The 22,124-nt window shown below is 41.1% G+C and overlaps 1 protein-coding gene across 1 annotated transcript in view; it reads left to right on the forward strand.

The window, feature by feature from the left end:
• Positions 1–7,237: 7,237 nt before the first annotated feature.
• Positions 7,238–22,124, forward strand: part of lmo7b (LIM domain 7b) — a 109,130-nt gene continuing 94,243 nt past the window's right edge. Inside the window, 2 exon segments of the mRNA XM_055206644.2 lie at positions 7,238–7,279; positions 10,261–10,448. Coding sequence (XP_055062619.2) covers positions 7,238–7,279; positions 10,261–10,448 — 230 coding nt within the window.

The raw sequence follows: 22,124 nt of genomic DNA on the forward strand, positions 1-22,124 counted from the left end.
CGTACATGTTTGCACGATCTGTGCCCCAATGTTTGTTTTTGCATTGCAGGGGGCGCTACAGAGCTCCCTTGCCACGCCCGTGGTCTAGCCTTTGCCCGGACCTGATGGCCGACGAATCTGACGTGTGTGCCAAATTTCAAGAGTTTTCGAGTATGTTAAGGCACCCAAAGTGACCAAAAGTGTTAAAAAAAATAAAATAAAAAATAATAATCCTAAGGAAAACAATAGGGCTTCGCACCTTTCGGTGCAGGCCATTCTGGCCTGCTCCTCGGTGCTCGGGCCCTAATAATAATCCGAGCAAAAACAATAGGGCTTCGCACCTTTCGGTGCAGGCCATTCTGGCCTGCTCCTCGGTGCTCGGGCCCTAAAAATAATAAATTTGAGCAAAAACAATAGGGCTTCGCACCTTTCGGTGCAGGCCATTCTGGCCTGCTCCTCGGTGCTCGGGCCCTAAATATAGCTGCAAGCAGCAATGGCGGGCCCTCGCACGGTTTTTTACCGCTACACGGTGCGTCCGAGAAAACGATGCACGGCGGGCAAGGGCATCAAGTGGGTAAAATATCAGCGGGCTATTTAAGGTTGTTTCTGAGCCATTTGGGGACTGTAGGTAAAAGAAACCCCACATTTTAGACAAACTGGGGCAGTGAGCCACTTAAGAGACACGCCTATGTCTGACCTTTTTGTCAACACTTAACAGCCGAAAACTCTGATGTGTGTGCCAAATTTAAAGTTCAACTAAGCACGCCAAGAGCCTTAAACATGCCTGAAATTAAAGTTTGACGTGTTGCCATGGGAACAGCTTTTGAGATGTCAAAAATTCCTTTGCAATTTATCATCTACAATGTCTCGGCATCATGTTGACCACTTCCGGTGTCAATAACATTATTTCCTCAGGAGGAGTATTTAAAAGTTTACCGCATACAGCTGTAAGGTTTAAATATGCCTTAAAAATGAAAGTAAAGTTTGACAGGTTGCCATGGGAACAGCGTTTGAGATATCAAAAATCCCTTCACAATTTATCATCTACAATGTCTCGGCATCATGCTGACTGCTTCTCGTGTCAATCGCATGAAAATCCTGGAAGGAGTATTTAAAAGAACATCGGATGGAACTGTCAAATAAATCCACCTTTGTGACTGACACACTTCCTGGCGCCTGGTGGTGGCGCTATACCCGGGAGTCACAATAGGCACATCGATGCGATCAGAATCTTCAGACGAACAAACACAATGCGTGTCATCACAATAAGACCCTTTTTACCTTAGATATTAAACACTTCCTGTTTCTCTGATTTCGCCATGAATTTGTCGCCTTGCCATGACAGAACCCTTCGAGATATCAAAAATCCCTTCGCAATTTAGCAAGTTCAATATCTTGACATCATGATCACCACGATTGGTGTCAATCCCATGTATCCCCTCGGAGGAGTATTCAAAAGTTCACTGCATGCATTTTTTAAACAATCCAAAATGGCCGACTTCCTGTTGGGCGGAGCTAATAGGTTAGAGTGCGAAAGTTGTTCGGGTTGATGAGATCTATATGTTTACCAACTTTCATACATGTGCGTACATTTTTGCCCAATCTGTGCACTACTGTTTGTTTTTGAATTACAGGGGGCGCTACAGAGCCCCCGTGCCACGCCCGTGTTCCAGCCTTTGGCTTTCGGCGATGACGGACGACTCTGACGTCTGTGCCAAATTTCAAGAGTTTTCGAGTATGTTAAGGCCCCCAAAATGCCCAAAAGTGTTGAAAAAAATAAAAAAAATAATAATAAAAATATAGCTGCAAGCAGCGATGGCGGGCCCTCGCACGTATTTTTACCGCTACACGGTGCCTCCGAGAAAACGATGCACGGTGGGCAAGTGCATCAAGTGGGTAAATATTGGTGGACTATTTATGTTGTTACTGACCCAATTGGGGACTGTAGGTAAAAGAAACCTCACATTTTGGACAAACGGGGGCGCTAGTGAGCGACTTAAGAGGCACACCTATGTCTGACCTGTTTGTCAACACTTAACAGTTGACAACTCTGATGTGTGTGCCAAATTTGAAGTTAATCTAAGCATGCCAAGAGGCTTAAATATTCCTGAAATAATAGTAAACTTTGATGCGTTGCCATGGCAACAGCGTTCGAGATGTCAAAAATCCGTTCGCATTTTATTATCTCCAATGTCTCAGCATCATGTTGACCACGTTTGGTGTCAATCGCATGAATATCCTAGAAGGAGTATTTAAAAGTTCACTGCATGCAACTGAAGGGCTTAAATATGCTTTTAAAATGAAAGTAAAGTTTGAAGCGTTGTCATGGGAACAATGTTCGAGATATCAAAAATCCATTCGCAATTTATCATCTACTATGTCTTGGCATCATGTTGACCACTTTTGGTGTCAATCGCATAATCATTCTAGGAGGAGTATTTAAAAGAACATCACATGGAACTGTCAAAAAAATCAACCTTTGTGACTGCAACACTTCCTAGCGCCTGGTGGTGGCGCTATACACGAGACTTACAATAGGCACATCGATGCGATCGGAATCTTCAGACGAACAAACACCCCGCGTGTCATCACTATAAGACATTTTTTGCCTTAGATATTAGACACTTTCTGTTTCTCTGATTTCGCAATGACTTTGCCGTTTCGCCATTGCAACACCGTTCGAGATATCAAAAATCCCTTCGCAATTTAGCTAGTCCAATGTCTTGACATCATGATCACCACGTTTGGTGTCATTTGCTTGAATCCCCTAGGAGGAGTATTCAAAAGTTCACCGCATGCATTTTTTAAACAATCCAAAATGGCGGACTTCCTGTTGGGCGGAGCTAAAATGTTAGAGGGCGAAAGTTGTTCGGGTCGATGAGATCTATATGTGTACCAACTTTCGAAAATGTGCGTACATGTTTGCCCGATCTGCGCACTACTGTTTGTTTTTGCATTACAGGGGGCGCTACAGAGCCCCCGTGCCACGCCCGTGTTCCAGCCTTTGTCTGTTCGCAATGACGGACGACTCTAACGTCTGTGCCAAATTTCAAGAGTTTTCGAGTATGTTAAGGCACCCAAAATGCCCAAAAGTGTTAAAAAAAAAATAAATAAAAAAAATAAAAAATAAAAAAAAATATAGCTGCAAGCAGCAATGGCGGGCCCTCGCACGTTTTTTTACCGCTACACGGTGCGTCCGAGAAAACGATGCACGGTGGGCAAGGGCATCAAGTGGGTAAATATCAGTGGGCTATTTAATGTTGCTACTGAGCCATTTGGGGACTGTAGGTAAAAGAAACCCCATATTTTAGACAAACGGGGGCGCTAGTGAGCCACTTAAGAGACACGCCTATGTCTGACCTGTTTGTGCACACTTAACAGCCGACAACTCTGATGTGTGTGCCGACTTTTAGGTTAATCTAAGCACGCCAAGAGCCCTAAATATGCCTGAAATAAAAGTCAAGTTTGGGGCGTTGCCATGGGAACAGCGTTCGAGATATCAAAAATCCCATCACAATTTAGCGTCTACAATGTCTCAGCATCATGTTGACAACTTCTGGTGTGAATCGCATTATTTCCCTAGAAGGAGTATTTAAAAGAACATTGCAAGCAACTGTCAGGCTTAAATAAGCCTTTAAAATGAAAGTAAAAAGTTTGACGCGTTGCCATGGGAACAGCGTTTGAGATATCAAAAATCCCTTCGCAATTTATCATCTACAATGTCTTAGCATCATGTTGACCACTTTTGGTGTCAATCGCATGAATATCCTAGAAGGAGTATTTAAAAGAACATCGGATGAAACAGTCAAAAAAATCCACCTTTGTGACTGACACACTTCCTGGCGCCTGGTGGTGGCGCTATACCCGAGACTCACAATAAGCACATCGATGCGATCGGAATCTTCAGACGAACAAACACCCCGCGTGTCATCACAATAAGACATTTTTTGCCTTAGATATTAGACACTTCCTGTTTCTCTGATTTCGCCATGAATTTGTCGCCTCGCCATGGCAGAACCGTTCGAGATATCAAAAATCCCTTCGCAATTTAGCAAGTACAATGTCTCGACATCATGATCACCACTTTTGGTGTCAATCGCATGCATCCTCTAGGAGGAGTATTCAAAAGTTCACTGCATGCATTTTTTAAACAATCCAAAGTAGCCGACTTCCTGTTGGGCGGAGCTTAAATGTTAGAGGGCGAAAGTTGTTCGGGTCGATGAGATCTATATGTGTACCAACTTTCATACATGTGCGTACATTTTTGCCCGATCTGTGCACTACTGTTTGTTTTTGCATTACAGGGGGCGCTACAGAGCCCCCCTGCCACGCCCGTGTTCCAGCCTTTGGCTTTCGGCGATGACGGACGACTCTGACGTGTGTGCCAAATTTCAAGAGTTTTCGAGTATGTTAAGGCCCCCAAAATGTTCAAAAGTGTTAAAAAAAAAAAATAATAATAATAATAATAATAATAATAATAATAAAAATAATAATCCGAGCAAAACCAATAGGGCTTCGCACCTTTCGGTGCAGGCCATTCTGGCCTGCTCCTCGGTGCTCGGGCCCTAAAAATAATAAATTCGAGCAAAAACAATAGGGCTTCGCACCTTTCGGTGCAGGCCATTCTGGCCTGCTCCTCGGTGCTCGGGCCCTAAATAATAATCCGAGCAAAAACAATAGGGCTTCGCACCTTTCGGTGCAGGCCATTCTGGCCTGCTCCTCGGTGCTCGGGCCCTAATAATAATCCGAGCAAAAATAATAGGGCTTCGCACCTTTCGGTGCAGGGCATTCTGGCCTGCTCCTCGATTCTCGGGCCCTAATAATAATCCTAAGGAAAACAATAGGGCTTCGCACCTTTCGGTGCAGGCCATTCTGGCCTGCTCCTCGGTGCTCGGGCCCTAAAAATAATAATCCTAAGGAAAACAATAGGGCTTCGCACCTTTCGGTGCAGGCCATTCTGGCCTGCTCCTCGGTGCTCGGGCCCTAATAATAATCAGAGCAAAAACAATAGGGCTTCGCACCTTTCGGTGCAGGCCATTCTGGCCTGCTCCTCGGTGCTCGGGCCCTAATAATAATCAGAGCAAAAACAATAGGGCTTCGCACCTTTCGGTGCAGGCCATTCTGGCCTGCTCCTCTGTGCTCGGGCCCTAAAAATAATAATCCGAGCAAAAACAATAGGGCTTTGCACCTTTCGGTGCAGGCCATTCTGGCCTGCTCCTCGGTGCTCGGGCCCTAATTATACAGTAAGTGAAGTGTTAAAAATGAAGCTTTCAGTATATGTCAGATATGTAATTTTGTGGAACACGATGGAACATGACTTCATTTCCTAGAATGCTTTACTTTAACCAAGTATTTAAAATGATTGCCAAACAATGTAACTTTCCAAAGTAACTTTCCTAACACTGAATGTATGTGAGATTCTTTCTGTTGTGTGACTGTGGAATTTCTTTGAATTGCCATGAATTTAATTCCACTTCCTGTCATTCCAATTCCAATTCAAATTCAACTTTCTGTAGGGCGGAGTCAATTCAATTCAAATTCCAATTCATGAATTGAATGGAGGCCAATTCTGAAATTCTGAATTGTGCACAAGCCTGATTTTTCAGCCAATCATTACAGAGTTTGAACATTAACACTGCACTGTGCTTACAATTAAATAAAAACTTAAATGAGATTAATGACTTACATGTTAAAAAGATGTACTTAAATATATTTTCAGGTTAATCACACTCTACTTGTTAATTTGCAAAATTAAGAATATACTAATATTTTTGTTAAACATTTTTTGTTAAATATCATTTACTATGCCACAAAGTAAACCATCAGACTGAATAAATACAGTCACTTTGTGCATTTAAATGTAAATAAAATGTAAATCAATGTGGTGCATTTTGACAGTAAAAATAAGTCAGTAAATTTTTGAGGAATTTAATGTTCTTGTAAACAATGTTGTGCTCTGTTACAAAACTCTGGTTGCATATATAAATGGTGATAATATGACACACAAAATTTATAGAATATTTATTGTTACAAGGTCCTCGCAGCACTAAAAACAAACCATGTGTCTGCAGATCAAGCCCCGGCGCAGTGCTAGTGGTCAGACTGACTAATTTTAACGAGTTAATGATTAAATAGTTAATCGCATGCGTTAACGCTGACATTCCTAGTTTTAACATTAAATGAAACGTAAAATGTTTTAAACGTAGGTTTGGGAGGAGCCTAACATTCAGTCCTGTCTCTGCTTTCCCAGCGACAATCGTCTGACATCCCTACGTGCGTCAGCCAATCAGATCGTCTTATGCAAATTACCTAGACAGAGCCAGCCAATTACGTTTATGGAAGAACGGAGCATGTGTAGCGGCCACTGTGATTGGCTGTTGGCCACGCTTCAGACAAGCCTTCCATTAAGCGTTAACGCTTACGCCCCATGTGAATGCGCCGTTAGTGCAGATCTGAACTTGGGGCTCAGGCTGAGCATCAGGTTTGAGTTCTTTTCGAGGACAGCAAACCAAGTTTGTTTACTAGTTAATGTTAAAGCTACACTGTGTAGTTTGAGTTAATTCTTAGCAAAAACCCATGTGTTCTTTCAAAAACATGTGCTAATTCATGTTTAGTTACTTCCACCTACTAATCAAAGTATTCTCTTAAGTGTAGAATCTGCTATTTAGAATACATACGGGCGAGTCCCTTGAATGGCTGAATCCATGTTGTGCCTCCATCTTTGAAATTCATTCGCCGATGAGGGACCTGAAATTCAAACACTTTTAATGGCCTTGAGTAGCCAGCGAGACCTACACATAAGGTAAAAAACACAGACTGGACAATGAAAATAACAAAAAACAACAAAAAAGAAGGTACGTCACTCGGGGTGGGGCGTTAATACATCCGGATTAATGTCATAAAACTAGTGTAAATTGATGTAATATGCTTATGACTTGCGAATGTAATGATAATAATAATAATAATCTTTATTAAGGACACGCTCTCGGCTCATAAAAAACAACAACTACAAATATACACACAAAGACACATACGTTTACATTTACTCATGTACATGTAAACTAAAACACCAATGATTCTACGTTCTTGAAAAAAACCTGACTGAACTCTGTGCCAGGTTCGTCAATAATAAAATAATACTGCTAGAAGAGTCCAATAATCTACATTTATGCATGAGATTTCGTATTACAGCAGCACAGGTAGGCACACCAGCACTGACAAACATAATTTCGCCACAGATGGGCAGTATACATGGGGCATGGCTGTATCCACCATTGAGGTCCCCGAGGTCCGGACCTCGGTAATTCTCAGAGGTTTACATAATAGAAGTTGTAAAATAATAGCCTATTAAGGTGGCGAGTACACAAAGACATTTTCGTCTCTGTCGTCGTATGTTTTCAATTGTTTTCAATAGAGGAGACGCACTTTTCAATAGCGCCAACAGCTGGCAGGTTTTGTCAGTTTTTCCGCGCTGAGCGTCTACAGTTGTTCAACTTAGGGTAACATCAATGTCCAATCACAGTGAAGAAGAGGCGGGACAAATGCCACAACAACCAACCGGCGCTTCGAGCACTCTCGCGGTAGCGTCAAAGTCTGCCCATGCGATGACCAATCACAACAGGCGGAGTTGCACTTCACATAAGCTAAAGAGCTTATAATGCAAGTAAACATTAAATATTATACAGCTATTTAATGATAAAAATGTTAAACGACTGACTTAATAATCAGGGAATGCAAACTAATAAAGTTTTCTTTACATGGTTTTCTTGGAAGCCTTCAGTAAATTCACATTTATAACTTTATTTTTTTTACTGATACAGACGAAAATGAAAAGACTGCTTCAAACAAAGCTCAGATTTGAAAAGAGAAAAGATACAGGGCAAGAGAATGAGACTGGGGAAAAAAGAAAGAGAGAAGATGATGGAGATAAGACAGAAAGAGCAGGTAGCCCACTGTGCTCAGGATAGAATAAGCATTAGCCTACAATATATTCATAATTGCTACACATACTGTATATGTGACTCTTGTCTGTGAAATCCAGGCTAAAATCTAATATAATCTATAATCTAATATTGAGATTAGGAGCATCACATTTTGATTTCACTCATTGGTTTTATTTTTACATTGATTTCAGTCTTTGACATGATCTTAATCATTCAACATTAAAAAATTTTTATTTCAAACCCTCCAAAATTCATATTTGGACCTCGGTATTTAGAAAATCCTGGCTACGGCCCTGCATAGGGGTACAATATACTCTAAAAAGTGTGGTCTTCACAGATTCTGAGCACATACCAAACTTACGGATCAATGTATTCGCCTGAGCATAAAGTGCACAACACTGTCAACCTCATGGTTCGATCACTGCATTTGTACTGATGCAGATGACTCATTAGATTCCATGAGAATCAATTGAGTTTGCAACCACTGATCATGTGCCTTTTTCTGTGTCTATAAATATGGACAATTTACCCACACTTTTGCCTATGAATAACAACATGCAGGGAAGGAAATTAGACTGGTCTAACTTAACAACAGAGGAGGAACTGGAACAATATCATGCTCAATTTGATGGGTTGTTGAGTAATATTAAGTTCCCTTAAAATGCAGTTACATGTGACTCTAACTGTAAAAACCCACAGCATGGAAGTGAGTTATGTGTCTTATATGATAATATTGTGGAGTCTCTTGTAACCTCAAGTAGGTCTCTACGTAAATCTAAGATGTATAATGCTAAGCCAGGGTGAAATGAATATGTAAAAGAGTTTTATGATGAGGCTAGAAAAGCTTTTAAGGCCTGGATTGAGTCAGGCAGACACAGATATGGTCCTCTGTTTGAATATAAGAAACGGGCAAATGCAAATTTTAAGTATGCATTAAGATTCATCAAGAAGAATGAAGATATACTGAGAACTGATTCTCTTGCGAAGAAACTTAAATGCTCAGTTAACTTAAATAAACCAGTCTTGATGACGTATGCAGCCTGCATATGCGACCTGCGTAGGCTGAAGGCCTTCGGATTGAACAACATCCACATGCCGTGAGGAACCCGCGATCTAATGCTTTGATTTGAGGCTGATTTGAAAGCCGGTTGAAGACCTATTCTCGAGTACATTAAAACGAGTCACCAAGGAAGCGAAAAAGAGATTTAATACGACAACGCGACAGGAAAAACAAGACGACCAAAGTCAATATTGGAGTAACATTCGTTTTCCACGATCATGAGGCTCAAGGGACGCCAAAGTTGCCTTCTTTCTATCTTTTCCACAGCTAATTTAGCATATTCGTTTAAATCTATATAGTCTATGGCAGTGGTCTCAAACTCCTGGCCCGCGGGCCATTTGCAGCACCTTTTTGTGGACTTATATCAGTGACTTTTTTGCTTTTTCAAAAACCATGCAATCGCCCTAATTATTTCCACAGATTTTTCCCCTTCAAGTGTTTCAAATTTGCTGTAGATATTTATTTATTTGTTTTAATTTTTTATATAGGACATATTTATGTTGTGTTTGACCTCTGTGAAGTCTTCACCCTGTATTACCACTGATATTTTTGTTTTAAGTGTTTCAATTTGCAGTACATTTATTTATTCATTTGTAAAAAATATATAATTTTTTCATTTGATGAAAAAATTATTGATGGTAATGCTGTCAGTTTTCTGTTACAATGTTGAAATTTGCTCCATATTTATTTATTTATTCATTCATTTGATTCTAATTTATATGTCATAAATGTAACAAATTTTCACAATTTTGTTTTTAAAGAAAAGACTGTTTATATTATTTTAGAAACCATGTCGCGGCTGACAGCTCCGCCTTGGAGATCCCATTGAATAAAGGTTCAGCACATTATAATTATTAATCATGAAACATGGACAAGGAGAGATTGATCAGACGTTTAAAAGCTGAAAAATATAACGAGCAACAAGTATGGCGTGCTTTCAAGCTGCACAATGAAAGCGAGGGATGCTTCTCTGTACAGTATGTGCTCTGCTCAGCTGCAGAGCCGGTGGTGCAGAAACAGCCAAAATGAAAATATAGATAAGAACAGCACAGGTAAAGAGCTTAAATTATATGTGAACCCGCCAAATGCTGGCCAAATTCAAACTTGTAATGAAAGTGCAGCACTCAGACTTGTTCAGATCATTTCACACCCGTTGGGTAATGGATAAAGATGCTGCCAAGTTTGACAGGCTTGTCTTATTTACACACATTTGAGGGACTAAAAAATCTGCTCATGGTGCTCTGTTTTGCTATTTGTTTATTCTCTTATTTCAAATAGCGTTCACCATTTCACTTTTTTGTCCCAGGTTGCTGTAGTGACGCAGAAGCTGAACATTGCTTTAGGATGACAGATGGCAGCAAGAGCGATGCCCCTAGCAGAGAAAGGCACCACGGGCCATCTGCTCTGAGAAGGAAAGGGGTTGAACACCAAGAGGGGGGCAGAGGTTCCACCGGGCTTTTAATCAGGTAAAATGCTTTCTGCCCTGCTTTGCTTCAAACCCTGACTTTGCATGCACATGTTGGATGACAAATTTAGCTAAGCTCATGATGAAAAATATCAATTGAAATTGACAGATTTTACCGCCCTTGGATTTGATGTAATTTATGGTTAGACGAGTACATCACTGATATTGTGTGCATGACATGTTTTTTGATTAGTAGTAGTTTAAGAAGTGTAGAGCACATCTTTTTTGAGTAATTGACTTGCCCTTTTCTACCACTGAATGAGCTGCCTCTTTCAAAAAGATAGAGAACTTAAGGATGCCATCTCCTAACACCTCATTTTAGCCAAATTCAAAGCAGAATTCATCTTTTCCAGAGTACAAAATTAAAGAGCTAAAGGAAGCAAAATGAGTTTTATATAAAAATATACCACAAGCTTTAAATGCTTTATTCTGATTGGTTGAAAATGTTCCAGGGGTATGGAACATTATTTTTTTAATTATTTGTAGATAAACGTGGACCTACAAGGTTATTTTTTCAGTTGCTGTAAACAGAGCTGTAAACTTCATGTGGCTCATGTTACCATATAACTTTGTCCAAAAAGTGTTTTTCCACTTCATAGTTTTGTACTGATGAGAGAGATGCAGACCTCTAAGAGAGTTATGAACAGCTGTTAGCATAAATTGTCCACAGAAATACCCTTACATGTATAACTTCAGAACATCTCAGACAAACATCTGCAGTGATTAGTTATATAAAAAGCTGTTTTCAGATGCCCATCCTCTTATCGTCTAGCTTTTGTTTTAAACGCGTTTCTGTACGCGCGTAGGAACTTTAAAAACACATCGCATATGGCGTCCATGTGCACGAGCTCGCGTCTCCGTGTAACGCGGCGCTCATAAAAATGGTGTCGTGTGTAAAACGCAATGTATGGAATTGCCTTGCATGTAAACAATATGGAATCATTTTACAGCAAATCCCGCAGTGCAGCATTAATCAAAGTTGCCATGAAAGATACGAAAGTGAATAACTGTGTCTAACACTGTACAACATGTAACAGATATCCGCCATTAAGGGAGGTCACGCGTACTCGTTTGTAAATAAGCATGTAAACATGGAATCATATTACAGCACACACTTAAAAGATACAGCAGTGCTGCCTTACTGAAAGTTGCCATGAAGGATATAAGTGAATAACTGTGTTTAACACTGTACAGCATGCAACAGTGAAAGCCGCCATTACGCGAGATCGTGTCCGTTTGTAAACAATGTGAAAGTTTTTCAATCCAAAGCGTGCAGTCTGCTGAGGTTGCTCACTGTATGTAGGCTGAACTGCACAAGCCATGAGCATATTACATGATAGCAAATATAAATGGTATAAATTAAATTACTTACTTCAAATATCCTCCTCCAGCTCTCCATTGTTCTTCTAAGGTAACGTTAAAGATAAATGCTTCTCTTCCTCAATGTCCAGACATAAATGAAGATCTTCCTCACGTGTGTGTATAAAGTTTATAATCCAGACATGCGGTAAAGTCTTTAAAGGCAGGGTAGACAGGAATTATCTAAAAAACTTTTTTACAAATTTGTTTAAACTGTCTTTATATACAAATACATAATTAAAATGTAAGTACTCTGAAAAAGAGAGTATAAAACGAGTCTCTGTAGACCTCTCACGACTGTGTTAAACACAGTTAATTATTTCCATTCGGGACGAAACAAATGATTAGCTTGCGCGAATATCACTCTCTCTCGCGACCATGGCACCACCTGTTGCTGTGGGATCTGCCCAGACATGCGCACACCCGATTGATTTGAACGTGCACGAGGCACTCTAGGAAGAGCAAAATGGCAGAGAAAGTGCTTTCAGAACTCACAGAAAGTGCATATCCAGTCAGCGAAGGCAAACAAGGCAAAAAATGGAATAAACGAAGCAATCAAACGAGAGTAAATATCACGTGGCTTTTCCTCGAGTCGATGATGCGTTGCGGGTTTGTCTGCAGAGTGTAGTCCTCATCAGAGTCAACAATGCTTTCATCACGGAAACTCTTCCATGCAAAACACTGGCTTAATAGTGAGTACTAAAAGCCATCCTATCTGTTTATATTCCTACTGATAAAGTTAGGTGTATTATTACATGTGATTGTGACATGATGTTATTACATGCACCGCACTCCTTCCTCTCCGCTTGTCTGAGGTAAATCCTTCTCCTAGCAAAGCTGTCAGTGTCGCGCGTTCATGTGTTTTGGGGGACGTGGCTTTAGAAGAAACCCAGAAGGGAGGGGGTGGAGTGAATGGAAAAATGAGCTGTGTTTAAAACAGTGGTGAGAGGTCTACAGACACTCGATTTTTATACTCTCTTTTTCAGAGTACTTACATTTTACTTATGTATTGATATATAAAGACAGTTTAAACAAATTTGTAAAAAAGTTTTTTTAGATAATTCCTGCCTTTAAATCTGAACTTAAATCAAACATAACTTCTTAATGTTTGAGCTGCTCTTCATTACCATGTCAATTAATTTTTTTAACGTGTTTTGAGAGACAGCTGGCGGAGACAGAAATGTCTGGATGCACACCCTGTTTATTTTCTTTATTTGACAAAAACACAAAGATCTGTTGTTATTGTGAATGTACACATATTAAAGAAGACCCTTTACAGTTTCAAATCATGTCAAACACGTTAATGTATGATTATTAATGATGGAGTATTTTAAGTTGATTCTGCCATGATAAGGAGAAAACACGTCAAAACGCGGCGCCGCGTTTTTGGACCCAGGGGGTTAAATGAGAGTTGCTGCTGACTGTCGGATCGTGTGAAGGTTTGTGTCGTCATAAAAACTCAAACAAGTCGATTAAAAATTGCCATTTAAAAAAACCTCACAGCAGTGGGACAGCTTGTGACATTTTAAACCATCCTGAAAATGTTAAAAACACACAGTCTTGGTATATTCCATGTACAAATACTCTTATGACTTTCCCATTGTAAAGTACTGGTAGGTCTCTGTGCTTTTATATTTGCGCATTGAAGACCCGTCAACCCCGGGCAACAACACAAAATTATTAAATAGATCTTCACATGATATATTTGGCCACTTCATAATTTCACCCTCACACGGGTTCATACATGGCAGGTGTAGTAAATCTTAACCAAACTATTTAAATCACGTTTTATGCATGCTCCCACCACACTGTTTTCTGCTGGCTGGCTATTGAACATCTCGCACAAAGAAGGAAAATACGTTACATAACTTCCGCGTTCCAAAATAAAGTGGATAGTGTGGGTTTGGCAAAAAACAAATCTTATTAGTTTTGTATAAGCAAAAATCTTTTCTGGTTTAATTTAATTTAACTAACTTACCTGAACATTGCCAGGTTCTGAAACATAGAGGACACAGCAGCGAAAAACTCACTTTGTTGAAAATCATCTTAAACAGTCGGGCCGTGGAATCCTGAGCCACCCACAGTGAGTCAACTTCAGTGTTACACAGGTTTCACTTAGGAGGCTTTTGTTTACCTCACTGCTCCATGCGTGTTTACTCCCTTGACTTTAATATTCTCTCTGCTGCAGTGCACTCAAACCTAATGCGCTCCCCCTTCAGCCCTTCACAAAACAGCAGCGATCGGGGGAAAGCAAGAAAATACCGTAATTAAAGGTATAGCGGAAGATTTTCCCGAATTATTTAAAAGAACCGCCCATCCATATTTTTAAAAAAATGCACACTAGAGATGCGCGGATCGGCTATTATTTCATCCGCAACCGCATCACAAAACTCATCATCCGTCTGCCATCCATCCGCACCAACGTTTCTGACCAGTTTTCAAAACCGCACCCGCCCGCCATCCGCTCGCCAGCGATGTCTCCGCTGTTTATTGCTGACAGGCGCGATGGGCGCTACTGGGGGCGCGTGCAACAGGTGACCCAAATTTTGGGTCCTCAGAAGGCTAGACCGTCTCATTTCAGTTCTCTTCGCGAACTTCTGAGCCTGCCACCTTGAAAGACAGAGTGCTCACCTTTTAAAGTCGCATGCTTTGAAGGACACAGCTAATAACAAACAGTCGATCCGCCACCCGCCCGAATTTAATTAAAATATTATTTTTCGTCATGTCATCCGCCCAATACGCGGTTTATCCGCGGAGTCCGCGGCTGTAACCGCCAACCGCACATCTCTAATGCACACACAACACTCTCCCTCCTCCCGAGAGGGAACGCCTGTTAAACGCGTGCATGAGACTGAGAGAGACCATGCAGGAGCTCAGTTCTTCTCTTCGCTCTGTTTACAAGTTGCTGTCGGCATGTTTACCGTGTCTGTGCGGTTCGTGACTCGTAAGCTATGATTAGCGATGCTAGCCCCGGCACATCAACTTTTACTAGCAGTGATTTTAAATGGATTTCTCCAAATAGCATGACAAAATGTACCTTTCCAGTAGAAACTTGGCGTGGGAAGCCCAACCTATCCTTTTAGCTCACGCCAGCGGCCAGTGTGTGAAATAGTCTCCCATAAACACTCTGGTCTTGTTTCTTTCTTTATAGTCCTTTCTCTTCTTGTCATACAATACAATTCGTAGACACTTTTTCTCTTGCAACCTTCAGACATTTTGAAAAAAACACAGTGAGAACGCGACCTTAGCACAACACACATACACGTGAAAGTGCGCATGTGCAGAAAGCAAACCTAGAGGCGAGCACGTACAACGGTTATATGTCAACATATAATCAGAATGATTGACATCTGGGATGACCAATAACAGAGGTGATCCACCCGGAAAATGAAAATCTTCCGCTATACCTTTAACTATATATTGCCAAAAGGTGCAATTGTCTTCTTTTAGGAACAATTCAAACTTTTTTATAGCGTAAATGGTTCAGGATTTACGGTTAAATACTGTAGCGGTAGAATCAGAGCCCTTTAGGCCGTTTATTAATCCGAAGGCTGTATAGCCTCCGGAGGTTGCATATGCAGGCTGCATACGTCATCAAACCTGGTTTATTTAAGTTTAACTGTGTAAGGAATGACAGAGTCAGGATCCCAATGCTAAAGGTACTTTTATTTGACAATGAGGAAAATAGGAAAGACTGCCGCTGGTGAAATAGAAGAAAGAGATGCCCCGGCCGTCCACGGCACGGGGAGCTACACGGGTATCTGGACCCCAATATGGGGTGAGGCACGTAAGCCGCTCCTGCGTGCGCCGCAACGCAGAAGCCTGAACGAGAGGGTTGTCTTACTACCCAGGCACAGGGGAGACGCCAATCGGATTACCAAGCCTCCGCAGTGGGACACCGCAGGTGGAGTAAAAGGGAAGCTGATGAACTGATCCAAACGGGCATTCAGCAGACGCAAAGGCAGTCTATGAACACAGAGAGAAACGGTTATTAGTGACACGCAAAACGGGCATACCCTCATGGCACAAAACCTCCGCTGCTGCTCGCTGTGAAGTTCAAAGACAGATGGCAAAGTCTACGGGAGGAACAGAGTCTCTTAATAGTCCAAAAGCATGTAGCAAATCCACAGCGGAGAGATGGATATCCACAGTTGAAGGAAAACAGCAGCTGAATCTCTGAAATAGCAAAAAGCAGATAGCACAGACTAATATTAAAGTCAACTAGACAAGACACGACACGGCGACAAACATCAAATGACGGACTCGCAAATACTGAGGGGAAAGAAGAGAACTTATACTAATGCCGATTGGGGAATAAACAAGCTTCAGGTGAGGATGACGCAGTGAGGAAATCACAGAGAACAAGAACACCTGTGTGAGGCACGCACGTGAATCTGTCAAACAAACACAAACAACAAAGGAAAAGAGGACAGACAGCAAACCGGTAAGACCGAAATCATGACATTACTCCCCCCCCACAGCCGCCACCTGGCGGACCATCGGGGGGCTCGCCTCATCGCCGGCGGAAATCCCTTATCAGGCCAGGATGTCCCGGGCCGGTACCCAACACCTCTCCTCCGGACTGATATTGGAAGCCTCTTCCCCGGCAGCGCACATCTAGAAGAGACTTGACAGTAAAAGCCGGAATACCATCAATGAGCTTGAGGGGCGGGAGGGACGGGAGCAGAAGGAACAGGATTAAGGGGAGAGAAAGATACCGGTTTTAATTTAGAGACATGAAAAACCGGATGGACCCGACCGAGAGTAGGTGGCAATCTGAGCTTAACTGTCACCGGGTTGATTACCCTAATAATAGTATATGGCCCAAGGAAACGGGGTGCCAGCTTACGAGAAGGCTCCCGGAGAGGCAAATCCTTGGAAGAAAGCCATACTTTCTGCCCACAAATAAAACGAGGGGCGGGTCTGCAGTGACGTCAGCCGCGGCTTTGGTTCGTCTGGATGCTTGGAGAAAGAAATTTCTAGCCCTCTTCCAGGTGCGTTTGCAACGTTGGACAAAGGCTAGTGCAGACGGAACCGCCGCATCAGGTTCCTGAGATGGGAAAAGAGGAGGCTGGAACCCCATGGATGCCTCGAAAGGGGACATATTAAGAGAAGCCATCAGGAGGGAGTTGTGCGCGTACTCTACCCAGGGTAACTGTTGGCACCAGAAATTCGGATACTGAGATGTCAGACAGTGGAGCGCTCGACCTAGATCCTGATTAGCCCGTTCACATTGCCCATTGGTCTGAGGGTGATAACCTGAAGACAAGCTGGCTGTGCAGCCTATCTGTCTACAGAACTCCTGCCAGAAATGAGTAATGAACTGGGGGTCCCCCTATCTGAAACAATGTCTGGGTAAGTTGGTAACAAAGTCAATGGCTAAATGAGACCAGGGACGAGTAGGGACCGGAAGGGGCATATAATGACCAACAGGAGCTTGATGGGACGCCTTATTACGTGCAGACTTGACAGGCTAATACAAACTGTCTGACATCGGTAGCCATAGAGGGCCACCAGAAACGTTGGCGGACGGCAGCCAACGTTCTCCGAACCCCCGGATGGCAAACTAACCTGGACTCGTACCCCCACTGGATGACCTCAGAGCATAGCACAACCGGAACCTACAGTCGACCCGCCAGACACTCAACTGGCACTTCCCCCTCTTGGCCGGCCTGCTCTACCCTCTGTTTGATGCCCCAACGCAGGGACTCCACCACCCGCCCCTCCGGGAGGATGTTTTCGTCTCTGGTGGGTTGAGGACCTTCGAACATACAGGAAAATGCATCGAGCTTGGTGTTCTTAGAGCCAGGCCGGTACGAGAGAGTGAAGTTAAACCGGTCAAAGATGAGTGCCCAACGGGCCTGATGAGACGTTAATCTCCTGGCTGAACGGATATACTCCAAATTCTTGTGGTCTGTCCAAACCAGGAAAGGCTCTGAGGTCCCCTCCAACCAGTGACGCCACTCCTCCATAATTTCGTTCTGCTGGGTTAAGCTTATGTGAGAAGTAGGCACACAAATGCACCTTGGCGTCCTTCGAAGACCTCTGAGACAAATAGCGCCGACCCCGACATCAGAAGCATCAACCTCAACAATAAATTGAGCTGCTGGATCTGGAATAGAAAGAACAGGAGCAGAGATAAACCTGGACTTTAAATTATCAAAGGCCTCCTAAGACGCTCTATTCCAAACAAACCTGGTCTTAGTTGAGGTGAGATCCATAAGTGGCTGAGCAACCTGGCTGTAGTTACAGATAAATCGCCAGTAAAAGTTGGCGAAACCCAGAAACCGTAACAGCTCCTTACGGGACACGGGGACTGGCCATTGGGCGACTGCTTTAACCCTCTGGGGTCCGACCATTTTGGGACACTGTCAGAGGTTCTGACATGCTCTTACATTTGGTCTTTTTTCAGTTGCTTTAAAACATAATAATGGCAAGTGTCTCATACCACTGCGTTCAGCACAAACTGGGCTAAAATATTATATGAGCTACATGTATGTACATGTTTGTATTTTTGAGAGAAAAATGTTTATGCGTGGTTTTTAAAAATGCAAAATATTTTAAGTCACTGATATAAGTCCACAAAACCCATACTAAACATGTTTTAACAAGACTTCTAAACTAGAATCCTGCCTACTTTTTCACATAAAACAATATATTGATTTAGAAATTGTAAGACACTTTTTGTTTAGAGGGGCCATATGCGAGAAGGATTGATTGACAGCTAGCAAACAAAGGCTCGCATAATGAGCTGCATAATGAGGCAGGAATGTTGGGAACTACAGTAAAGAATGTGAGGACAAATGTATACATGTTTGTTTGAGGTTTATTAAGTTAACAATATAATCAAAATAGAAATGAAGGTCAGTAGGACATTTTCAGTTTATTTGGAAACAAACCCTATTCAAAAACTTTGTATAAACTAAGAAACTGATACACAACAGAGCTGTAAACTTCATGTGGCTCATTTTACCATATAACTTTGTCCAAAAAGTGTTTTTCCACTTCATAGTTTTGTACTGATGAGAGAGATGCAGACCTCTAAGAGAGTTATAAACAGCTGTTAGCATAAATTGTCCACAGAAATACCCTTACATATATAACTGATGGGTAAATATCACTGATACTACATTCATATAAACTATCTTGTACATAAACTAAATCTCAGATAAACATCTGCAGCGATTAGTTATATAAAAAACTGTTTTCAGATGATTGTTTTCAGATGCTCATCCCCTTATCGTCTAGCTTCTGTTTTAAACGCGTTTCTGTAAGCGCGTACAAACTTTAAAAACACATCGCATATGGCGTCCATGTGCGCGAGCTCGCGTCTCCGTATAACGCGGCGCTCATAAAAACGGTGTTGCGTGTAAAGCGCAATGTATGTAATTACCTTGCATGTAAACAATATGGAATCATTTTACAGCAAATCCTGCAGTGCAGCATTACTCAAAGTTGCCATGCAGGATACGAAAGTGAATAACTGTGTCTAACACTGTAAAACATGTAAAAGATATCCGCCATTACGGGAGGTCACGCGGACTTGTTTGTAAATAAGCATGTAAACATGGAATCATATTACAGCACACACTTAAAAGATACAGCAGTTCAGGCTTACTGAAAGTTGCCATGAAGGATATAATTGAATAACTGTGTTTAACCCCCAGGGGTCCAAAAACGCGGGGACGCGTTTTGACGTGTTTTCTCCTTATCATATCAGAATCAACTTTAAATACTCCATCATTAATAATCAAACACTTATGTGTTTGACATCACTTGAAACTCTGAAGGGTCCTCTTTAATAAGTGTACATTCACAATAACAAGAGATCTTTGTGTTTTTGTCAAATAAAGAAAATAAACAGGGTGCGCATTCAGACATTTCTGTCTCCGCCAGCTGTCTCTCAAATCACGTTACAAAAATCAGTTGAAACTCCGCGAATACTTGTCACACAAACATGATACACATATCCAAAGAAAGCCTGAAATGTCTACTTTTAAACAAGCTAATTATAATCAAAAACAAATATTTCCTGTTTATATAATCTGCATTGAAGTAAAGAGAGTACCGTTTTTCCTGGCTGAGCTCATTATCTCTAATGCGGTCACGCCCACAGGCTGTTGACATGGTAATGAAGAAACGAGCAGTTCCAACAATAATAAACAAAGCGTAAAGTTTTATCAGATTTAAAGACTTTACTGCATGTTTGGATTATAAACTTTATACACACACGTGAGGAATATCTTCATTTATGTCTGGACATTGAGGAAGAGAAGCATTACCTTTAACGTTACCTAAGAAGAAGAACAATGGAAGACGCAATGGAGGAGGATATATTCCTGAAGAAACTGTAAGTTATTTGTCTTCATTTATATTTGCTATCATGTAATATGTTATGGCTTGTGCAGTTCAGCCTACATAAGCAACCTCAGCAGACTGCACGCTTCTGATTGAAAAACTTTCGCATTGTTTACAAACGAGTACGCGTGATCACGTAATGGCGGATTTCATTGTTACATGCTGTACAGTGTTAGACACAGTTATTCACTTTCGTATCCTTCATGGCAACTTTGAGTAATGCTGCACTGGGGGATCTGCTGTAATATGATATTGTTTACATGCAACACATTCCATACATTGCGCTTTACACACGACACCGTTTTATTATGAGCTCCGTGTTGTTTACACGGAGACGCGAGCTTGCGCACATGGACATATGGCATGCAATGTGTTTTTTAAGTTCATACTCGCTTACAGAAACGCGTTTAAAACAGAAGCTAGACGATAAGGGGATGGGCATCTGAAAACAGTCATCTGAAAACAGCTTTTTATATAACTAATCATTGCAGATGTTTATCTGAGATACTAATTTAGTTTATGTACATGATAGTTTATCTGAATGTAGTGCTATCATTTACCCATCAGCTATGCATGTAAGGCAGTGTTTCTCAAACTTTTTCAGCCCAAGGTCCACTTTATCTTCCAATTTTTTTCTGAGGACCACCTAACAGAATCCCACTCTAACAGTCCCCCAAAAAAACAACAAAATAGGAAGAATAAGCTAAGTTTAAGTTTAGTATGCAACTGTTTCAAGTCAAAAACGAATTTTTTAAAACACAAGTGCAATGCTATGTTCAGAAATTATTATATGAATTTTATTTCATTTGAAAAAGTAAATGTGAAATGAGTTGCAGCTTAATATGAACAACAAACTGCACATGTGAAAATAAAATGCAATTAAACATACTATAACAGCCTAGGTCCCACTTAATGTCATTCCAAAGAGACATTAGTTTAAAACTGAGGTGGTTGGGTATATGAAGTCTATGGTTGTAACTATGGTAACAATAAAATATTGAAAAAAAAAATGTTCCCCTTAATGTCCAAAATCACTGAAATTACAGGGATTTTACACATAAAACAAAAACTAGTACATTACAAAACTAATAGATCTGTGGATTTTACCTGCTTTCAGTTGACGCTTGATCTTTTCTTTTGACTCCTCCATTTTTACGTTACTAAAACAAAATGGCAAGAACTGATATCACAGTTTCTCAAGTGCATTAAAAATCTACTTAAATAAGTGACGATTGTATAAACACTTGCCTAGTTTAGGTCATCTTTTGGCGGACCACTGGGGGGGGGGGTTGGACCACACTTTGAGAATTACTGATGTAAGGGTATTTCTGTGGACAATTTATGCTAACAGCTGTTCATAGTTCTCTTACAGGTCTGCATCCCTCTCATCAGTACAAAACTATGAAGTGGAAAAACATATTCACACTTTTTGGACATAAAGTTATATGGTAACATGACCCACATGAAGTTTACAGCTCTGTTGTTTATCAGTTTCTTATACAAGTTTTTGAATAGGGTTCGTTTCCAAATAAACTGAAAATGTCATACTGACCTTCATTTCTATTTTGATTATATTGTTAACTTCTTAATAAACCTCAAACAAACATGTACATTTGTCCTCACATTCTTTACTGTAGTTCCCTCCTGCCTCATTATGCAGCTCATTATGCAGCTCATTATGCGAGCCTTTGTTTGCTAGCTGTCAATCAATCCTTCTCGCATATGGCCCCTCTAAACAAAAAGTGTCTTACAATTTCTAAATCAATATATTGGTTTATGTGAATGAGTAGGCAGGATGATTTTCACATCATTTTAAAGAAAAAACTCTAGACTACTAGATTCTGTTTAGGAAAGTCTTGTTAAAACATGTTTAGTATGGGTTTTGTGGACTTATATCAGTGACTTAAAATTTTTGCTTTTTAAAAAAAAAACATGCATAAACCTTTTTCTCTCAAAAATA

This window comes from Misgurnus anguillicaudatus, chromosome 3 (genome assembly GCF_027580225.2).
Source record: "Misgurnus anguillicaudatus chromosome 3, ASM2758022v2, whole genome shotgun sequence".
NCBI lineage: Eukaryota > Metazoa > Chordata > Actinopteri > Cypriniformes > Cobitidae > Misgurnus > Misgurnus anguillicaudatus.